The sequence below is a fragment of the Hyaena hyaena genome, unplaced genomic scaffold (genome assembly GCF_003009895.1).
Source record: "Hyaena hyaena isolate Hyena2069 unplaced genomic scaffold, ASM300989v1 scaffold_673, whole genome shotgun sequence".
NCBI classification, from domain to species: domain Eukaryota; kingdom Metazoa; phylum Chordata; class Mammalia; order Carnivora; family Hyaenidae; genus Hyaena; species Hyaena hyaena.
This window is the reverse complement of record NW_024081308.1, coordinates 891,419-900,930: the sequence shown is the minus strand read 5'-3', so window position 1 is coordinate 900,930 and position 9,512 is coordinate 891,419. Positions and strand designations below refer to the sequence as shown.

At 36.0% G+C, this 9,512-nt stretch overlaps 1 protein-coding gene across 2 annotated transcripts in view; it reads left to right on the top strand.

The window, feature by feature from the left end:
* The window catches only part of CEP76 (centrosomal protein 76), a 37,358-nt gene continuing 27,846 nt past the window's right edge, over positions 1-9,512 (top strand). For both annotated transcript variants that reach the window (XM_039217241.1, XM_039217240.1), the window contains exons 1-7: positions 1-159; positions 1,192-1,347; positions 2,743-2,821; positions 3,437-3,661; positions 4,918-5,103; positions 6,340-6,437; positions 7,051-7,179. In XM_039217241.1, coding sequence (XP_039073172.1) covers positions 97-159; positions 1,192-1,347; positions 2,743-2,821; positions 3,437-3,661; positions 4,918-5,103; positions 6,340-6,437; positions 7,051-7,179 — 936 coding nt within the window. In that variant the 5' untranslated portion in view covers positions 1-96. The remainder of the gene's footprint in view (positions 160-1,191; positions 1,348-2,742; positions 2,822-3,436; positions 3,662-4,917; positions 5,104-6,339; positions 6,438-7,050; positions 7,180-9,512) is intronic.

The following is a 9,512-nucleotide window of genomic DNA, read 5'->3' as shown; positions in this document are numbered from 1 at the left end:
CAGTCGCGCCGGCTCTGCTCAGCCGCGACTGGCACTCCGGGGCTGGCCGGGGAGCGCTCGAAGCGGGGAGAAGCGCGGTGAGGCGCCGGCCCCAGCATGTCGCTGCCTCCGGAGAAAGCCTCCGAGCTGAAGCAGCTCATCCACCAGCAGCTGAGCAAGGTGAGGGCCCGGGCGGGACCGGGCACCGCTTTTGGTCCCGAGGCCCGGCCGACGGGCGGCGCCTGTTTGCCGGGGACGCGAGCGCAGGCTCTGGGGCGCAGAGCGCGGGCGGGTGGGCTCCGGGTGTCCATCCGGGGCCGCTCTCTAGCCTCGATGAAAGAGAACAATGCAGGCTAGTGCTGGCGAGGTTGAGGTGACGGAACGTGGGAGACTGATCGCACCGCTGTGAGAATAAAACATTCATCCCGCGGTTTCCGGAGATCAGATCGAGTAGAAGTTGTGTTTGGAGCAGGTGTGTATATTTCAGAGATCTGGAATTAGAATTACTTTAAGGGTGAAACTTGTGTCTTTCAAGTTGAACCAAATCAGCAATTCTTAAGTCATCAAAGGGAAGTTACTGAAGGACTTGCAACGAAAAGTGTGATACTGCGAAGCTCAAGAACATTGTTGAGGTGCTCAGCCTAATGCAGTAAGCTGAAATAATAAAAGCTACCGTTTATTGTGCACTTGTATGCCAGACTTTGTGCTCAATGTGCAGCACTTTTTTTTTTGGCTAAGCCTCACAATAGTCTTGGCAGGGCACTATTTTTTTCCCCAGAATCATAAAGGGTGAATAAGTTAACTCAGGGTCACGTCTAATAAGCAGACCTTGATCTTCTCCAGGTCTGTGTTCTTTTGATTATATTACATCCATTCCCTTTCAAAAGGTCTGTTTCGGTTGAGTGTTATTTGTGGGGAACTGGTAACAAAGGTGGTAGATAACCAGTAGACCTTATTCCTAGAATTTGCACTAAAAAAATTCATCCTAATTGTTTTTTTTTTGGTTTTCTTTCTTTCAAAAATCTTAACTGCATTCTCATTGAATTCTGGCAAAAATTTTACATTTACTATTAACTTGAGAAGCCTTCTTGAATTTTGTCTATTCACTCGCCCATCGTTTGTTTTTCCTTTGGGTGTTTTAGAAAGAAATTAGCTAATTGGCAATGTTTGATGACTTTGTAGTGTAAATTGTAATGCGAGTTTTCTACATAGATGGATGTCCATGGCAGAATAAGAGAAATCCTTGCCGAGACAATACGGGAAGAATTGGCACCTGATCAACAGCAGTTATCAACTGAAGATTTGATCAAAGCCCTTAGACGTCGGGGAATCATTGATGATGTGATGAAAGAACTTAATTTTGTTACTGTGAGTAATCTTTTAGGGGAAAGGTTTTGAGAGTATGTTCTCATGCTTAATGCCGCTTATAGGGCCCATATTTGGGGCCTCTTTTTCGTAAAACCGCTTTAAAATGAGACAGTTTGGGGCGCCTGGGTGGCTCAGTCGGTTAAGCGTCCGACTTTGGCTCAGGTCATGATCTCACAGTTGGTGGGTTTGAGCCCCACATTGGGCTCTGTGCTGACAGCTCAGAGCCTGGAGTCTGCTTCAGATTCTGTGCCTCCCTCTGTCTCTGACCTTCTCCTGCTCATGCTGTCTCTCTCTCAGAAATAAATAAAAACATTAAAAAAATTTTTAAAAATAAAATGAGACAGTTTGGGGGCGGCTGGCTTGCTCAGTCGATAGAGCATGGGACTCTTGTTGGAGTCCCACATTGGGTGTAGAGATTTCTGAAATATAGTATCTTTAAATAAACTTAAAAAATAAATAAAAATCTTAAAAGTAAGATAGTTTTATCCTTAGTAATATCCTTCAAATATAAGCAAACTCTACCCTTGAAAATAGCAAGTAGGATTATGTATCAATGAGATTAGAGTTACATTCCATATTCCTCTCTCTACAGAATTTTCTGTTGTTATTTTCTAGGTCTGTAACTTTAAGTGTACATATTTTAGTTAAATTAGTTCACCATAACCCAGTTCTTTTTCACTAGTAATTGTTCTATAATCTTTTTGATTAGGCATATTTTTTAAATAAACACATTCTTTTGGAACTCCGTTCTCTATGATTAACAAATCAGCGATTTCTGTAAGGAAATAGTTGCGTAAGCACCTTCAAATCTCTTCATACAAATAGGTCAGTAATGGGATGATAGCCTCTCAGTGCACAAATTAGTAAGTAGGCCTTTTGAAAATGAGGCAATAATGAGAAACTGTGACCTCAATACCTGAGTATTATAATGTAAAAATTGGATGGACTGCATAATACGTCAGGGAATAAGTTTTTTAATACAGTCTCTTTTTTTGGTTTTTGAGGTTTATTAACCCATATGTTTAAAAATTGACCCAATAACAGCTTTGCTATGTGAATGTAATTTCCTTGTTAAAATTAGTTCATGGTAAAATCATAAGCCAAATGTTAGGCTTAGAAAAAGTTTACCCTTGTTGAAGACATTAAGAATTTGTTTTTAGCATTCTGTGGACATTGGTTGAATACTGTCTATTTCCCTGTTAAACTTTAGGAGTGACCAGTAACATCACCCTTTTTGCAGACTTTTCATTATTTTAATTATGTAATTATTTAATTAGGCTGGGAAAAGTTTCCTTGAGGGGGATTTATTGAATTTACTTAGTCCCATTGTTGGCATTTCCTTGCTTAGCTATAATTTTTGTTTTCTAATTTTTCATTTTTTTCCTGCCTTTCTAGGACAGTGTTGATCAAGAACTCCCTTCCTCTCCAAAACAACCTTTTTGTTTCACTGATAGACAATCAACGTTAAAAAAAAGTATGTGTGTTTCTTTTTAACATTGATTTCATTTTGGATAGTACTGCATATTGATGTACTGTAGTGTTTGGTATTTGATAGAAAACATTTTTTCTTTCCAGAGTGAAATACTTATATTTTTATGATTAATCATCCAAAAAAATTTAGATTCTGTTTTGCATGAAGTGTGTTAGAAGATTTAATGTATAGCAGAGTGGAAGCAAAAACAGGATCACCTGTTGCTCATGTTTTAATAATGTATTTTATAAACATTGTACAGCCTGCTTTTTTAATGGTAATTACCTAACAAGTATGCTTGTTGAGCTGGTATTTGTCTGAGTTGGTTTGTGGAGGAGGAGGAGTGTTGGATAAGCAACTAAAAAGTAAACGTTTCTTAAGCCTTGGCTCTGACTCCTTTCTAGCCGGGAGAGAATAGCCAGCATATAAACTGAGATTAAAAATATTTTTTTTGTATCTTTTCTTCCCTAGTTGCAAAAGGTCCTGGTATATAGTAAATGTGTTACTCTTTATTTAGTCTTTGATTTTATTTCTGTCAAGTTATTATTTCCTGTTGTCTTGATCACATTCCTTACGTTAATTTGGCAGTTTCCTCATATATATTGCTACACTTTACAGCTAATATTGATCCAACACGGAGGTATCTTTACCTTCAGGTTTTGGGTGGAAAAGCTTTCTTGGAACATCTACAAGAACCTGAGCCTTTACCGGGACAAGTTTGTTCAACCTTTACTTTATGTTTACATTTTCGAAACCAACGTTTTCGTTCTAAACCTGTTCCATGTGCCTGTGAACCAGATTTTCATGATGGCTTTTTACTTGAAGTACACAGAGAAAGCTTGGGTAAGAAGCAATAATAAATTGTCATTTAATTGAGTAAATCTTCATTAGGTATTATTGCAGAACAACTGTAACAACTTTTGCTGTAAGGAGAGATTTGAAATGAGTGAATTTCCCTAGGTTTTTTTTTTTTTTCTCTTTTTTATAAAAACTACTTCCACCTGTCTTCTTACTTTATTTCCTGATAGTTAAGTTTCCCTGAGGATTATTTTTTACTGCTTTAATGGTTGCCTCTTTTGTAATAAACATTTAAATGCCTATTAGGTGCATTATACGATGCTAGGCGGTGCTGAGGATATATTGGAGGATGAGACATAGTTCTCATTTATAAAAGATGGCTAGATTTATGATGTCATGTAACTTCAAAAATAAAGTTTAGATGGAAATCTATAATTCTCATTTTTGTAATTTTAAAATTATATTTGATTCCTGTAATTGTTCTACATGGCTTCTGTAAATGTATTTTATGTTTTAGTTAGCAAACTTAGCAGAATTACAGAACTACCTTCAGAATTTTAGGTTATTAAAGTGGTTAATACATTATAAAAAAGGTTTTTTTCCCCTCATGAAAAATATTGTCCTAATTAGGCTGTTAATGACTTACCATGCTGGCTCCGAGTTGCTGGGTCTTTCAGTTTTGTGTAGATGATACGGTGATTATTTCTGGAGGTTTAGGGATAAAGGTAGTTTGGCAATTAATGTTGACATAGTGGAAGGCTTTTTATTGTAGTAGGGTAGATTTTAGTTAAGTACTTTTTTTTTTTAAGTTTATCTTATTTATTTTTGAGAGAGTGTGTGTGCACACACAGAGGTGGGGGAGAGAGAGAGCGAGAGAGAGAGAATCCCAAGCAGGCCCTGTGCTGTCAGTGCAGAGCTTGATGTGGGCCGCAAACTCCTGAACCAAGAGATCATGACCTGAGCCAATATCAAGAGTTGGACACTCAACTAACTGAGCTACCCAGGCTCCCCTAGTTAAGTACTTTTAAAGAACAGACTTATCTCTTAGGGATTGGAAAACCCTGATATGCATTGAGTAACTAAATGACTCATCACAATTATTCCAGTTTTCTCAAAAGTGAGTGACAAAATTGGGATAGTACTTCTTAAATAATTTGTTGCCTGCTTTCTAAGGCATACCAAATTATGTCATTTGGTTTTATATAAGATTATTATTAGTATCCTTTGCATTAGAACTATTCTTCTATGTTGGCCTTAATGGAATATGTAATGTGGTGTATTTGTTTGGTTTATGTTGCCAGGTGATGGAACTAGAATGGCTGATTCAACAACAATGTTATCAATAAGTGATCCCGTTCATATGGTGCTAATCAAAACAGACATATTTGGTGAGACTACTTTAGTAGCCTCCTATTTTCTTGAATGGCGATCAGTTTTGGGCTCAGAAAATGGAGTGACCAGTCTTACTGTGGAACTTATGGGTGTAGGTATGATGACTAATCACTGTTACCTTTTTGTTACCACAGTTTGTAAATTTTATGTTTTCTGAATGCCTTAAACTAAGAAGGAAGCATGTAAAAATTTCATTAGAATTACAGTTGGACTCCAGTATTATAGACTTAGGATGTCTTGAAGTGTGTTATGACTATAGAACATCACAGTCAATCTGACCTTGTTTTATGGAAAAATTTTTTTATGGGAAATGAATAGAGAAATTTTGAGGACTTTTATTTTTCCCCTCCAGATTGGTTTGATTATATGTAAGGCTATAAAGAAAACTAAGATTTTTCACACATGTGCACGCATGCATATGCAAAAATCCTCCAGTTCAGCACACTCCAATATACAATGCATCCCTATTAGTACTAGTATCTTCTTACAGCAGTAATTCTTTCAGAATGTGGAGTTGATATTCTTCCAACCTTTTACATGTGGGAATGTAGGACTCAAAGAGGTGCTAACTTGCTCATTGATAGGATCAGTGAGTGAATAGTACTCTTTGAGGACAGAGGTGGTGCCTGTCTTACCATTGTCTCCTTGGACTCTTTCATACTTTTGATGTGTAATATATACTGTATTTGCTAATAACAGTGAAAAACAAAATGAAACCTACCAGTATTTTATGCCTAACCTATAAGGGAATTACGTTGGTGATAAAACTAAGTCACAGAATCAAATCATAGTAGTGACCAAGAAACAAGTATATTATAATTCACCAGTGAAATCGTAAATAGTTCTGGTATAAAGTACATTTGTTTTCTAATTCCTTTAAATTCAGGCAAGGATTGAAAATTTGTATTCACATATGATGTGAAAAATGGGAAGGGATAATGGGAATTGCTGTAGGTAACAAAGAGTATAAATATTTTCTGAGAATGAGATTTTAACTTTTGCTTTGACTTTGTTTTTAACGTTAATCTGGTTGGTATACATTTAATGAGAGTAAAAATTAAGAATCTCAAATCCATTAGATCCAAAAAGTCCCTTAAAATGTGATTAGGAAGCTCAGAAAATAGGTAATCTCCTTATAATTAGATAAAAGCCTTTGTGCAAAATAAAAACTAATTTGATCTGGCTCAAATAATATGAATATTAAAGGTGATGTTGAATATTACCTATTTCATGTAAGTGGAGACCCAAAATTCTTAAATTATTTTGGTTGGATTTTGACTAAATCTGCATAGTTTTGGAACCTCTGAAATTCTAAATATTTATATTTATAGGCACAGAATCAAAAGTTTCTGTGGGAATTTTAAATATAAAACTTGAGATGTACCCACCTCTCAATCAAACATTATCTCAAGAAGTCGTGAACACACAGGTAAATAATTCTTACTTTCTCTTCTTTGTGTATTTGCTTTCATAGCTAAATATTTGCCTGTTGATTGTAGACAATGATTTCTTCTTAGAAAATTATCATTTATTAGTTTTAAGCAAGAGAATGACAATATGATTATTATTAAAAACTTTTTGTCTTGGAAGAAGAAAGATTATTGGCTAATATATGTAGACTAGATTGTAGGCAGGGTGAGCAGGAACAGGGAAGTCAGGGGTGCCTGGGGGGGTGGCTCAGTTGAGCGCCAACTCTTGGTTTTGGCTCAGCTCATCTCACACTTGAGATGGAGCCCTGCGTGGCTCTGTGCCGACAGTGTAGAGCCTGCTTGGAATCCTCTCTCCTTCTCTCTCTGCTCCTCCTCAGCTGGTACACACACCTGTGTGTGTATGTACGCATGCATATGGTCTCTCTCAAAGTATATAAATAAAAATTAAAAGAAACCGGGAAATCAGGGGGCTCTTACAAATGATGGTGATGATGGTGGTTTAGATTAGGGTGGTGGTAGAGATGAAGAGAAGTATGTTGAATTGTTACGTATTTTATAGTATTTAATTAAAAAGATCTAGTAATTGAAAAAATATACTCTTTTAATTTCAAGCTTGCTTTGGAACGTCAGAAAACTGCAGAGAAAGAACGATTATTTCTTGTATATGCTAAGCAGTGGTGGAGAGAATATTTGCAAATTCGACCCTCACACAACTCACGGCTGGTTAAGATATTTGCACAGGTTTGTAAATTGCATTAGGAAAAGTTCACATCTGTATTTGAGATTTACTGTTGTATATGTAAATTTCATGTATATATAAATTTCATATATATATAAATTTTGTGTATGTAAATTTCATATATGTATAAAGTTGAATTTGTAAAATTATTTATTCCAGACAAATGAAAGTTTATTTGTAAAAATAGAATGCTGATTTTCTGATACTCTCTTTCACTAAGTAGGTGAGTGACATAACACAATCTTTGTTTAAATTTGGTATTCATTTTCAATTCCTTTCTAAAACCCTTTTTTAATGTATTTGATTTAAAATAGATGAAAACCCATTTTGTTTAACTTGGAGTGTGTCCCTGACTGATACTCAGGACTAAATGATTAACTACTAGGATACTTTGTTGTATTTGTTTTCATGTGCAGAATTGGGGCTTTGGATATATGTATTTAGACATATGTTGTTAGGGTATGTTTTTAAAAATAGTATTACGTGTAATCTATATAGCCAACACATCTAAGCTAGTAATATTTAACTGCAGCTTTTCAATTATATATCTCTGCCTGTTTTTCCTGTATCCTATGCCCATTTTCTCTCATTAACAAATCAGCATAAAATATATGGTCAGATTCTTATTTTTTGTAACTTCTGAGGAACTATTCAAATATTTTATACGTATTCAGTGTTATACAGATTGTTTTATATGAGTATAGTATAGTATTATTTTGACTAACATATTTCACATCCAGTGCATTTAATTTTATCCTACATAGTAAGATGGGCTAAGAGTGGTTCAGTTTCTAGATGGGGAGCTTAGGAATGGGAAAGTCTAGTTGATGAGTGGTGGAAATGAAGGAAATGTAAGGAAAAGTAAGAAATTTCTTACTTTTTGATAGCATTGTCTGTACATTGCTCGGAAGGTGAGGTAGCAGTAATGTCAGGATGGGGTGAAGAGAAACCAGTCAAAATATAACTGTCTCTCTACTGTCTATTTAGTCAGAGGTAAGGTTATTCATTGCCATGTGGAATCTGGGACCAGAGAATAAGACTGGGTAGGTGAGGAAGTGGATCAAAGAAATGGCAAATGAAAGAGGAGGAGGAAGAGGTTTAGATATGCAGTTAAGCGAATCAGGAAACGGGGATTTTCATGCAGAAAATATTACGTAAGCAAGTTCTTATCTCTTAAAATTCATTGTAAGAATATTTGAACCATATAAGATCATTTAGTCTCATGGTAACCATATGAGATTGTCAATTGGTCAGGCATTTCTGCTTTTGTAAAAATAAACAGTATAAGGGATAGAGGAGTGAAGAATCTTTCCTGAGATCAAATAGCACACGGAGACTTTATTACGTTGCACTTTTGACTAGTGCTTTTTTAGTTTGACACGACCACCTCTCTCTATATAGAGTAAATAAACTGTTTATCTTATTTAAATTCCCCAGAAGTGTTTTTTGCTCCTGCTTTCTATATTTGGCTAGATAGGAATTTAAGAAAACAACACCAGTTACTTAAGGCAGTCAATCCAATCACAAAAACTGTAGTTTTAAAAAAAAATTATTATATGTGGTCTGAAAATGAATTTCTATTGCTTTCAGACACAAGAAGAAATAGTTTACAACAGCACTTTCCTTATGCAGTGATGGAAATGTTCTCTGTGCTGCCCGATATGGTAGCCATTATGCTATTGAGCATGCAAAATGTGGTCAGTGAAATAAAGAACTGAATTTTAAATTTTATTTAATTTTAATTAAAATTTAAATAGCCACATAGGGTTGGTGGCATTCTTACTGGAAATTCTTTTTTATTTTATTTTATTTTTTTATTTTTTTATTTATTTCTAGGAGAGAGAGAGAGAGCGTGAGCAGGGGAGGGTCAGAGAGAGAGGGAGACACAGACTCTGAAACAGGCTCCAGGCTCTGAGCTGGCAGTCAGCACAGAGCCCGACGCGGGGCTCGAACCCACAAACCGCGAGATCATGACCTAAGTGAAAGTCGGACGCTTAGCTGACTAAGCCACCCAGGCGCCCTTCTTACTGGAAATTCTTAATGGACAGGGCAGGTTTAGAAGCTGAAATACTGAAATTTTCAAGACATTTAGTTTATAGGCATTTATAGGAAATACTGCTGTAATGGAACATAGGATATATTTGTAGTCTAAGCTGCTACTGTTGATCATTGATTTAGGGCAAACGCATCCATTTTTTTAGGTGCTCATGCCTTTCCTCCCTATTAGTAGAGTTGTAAAACTAGGACTAAATGACCTACTCATGAACTCAGTTAATTACCTTTATCATAACCAAACATCTGTAGAATCCTCAGTCATTACACATAATAATCGTTG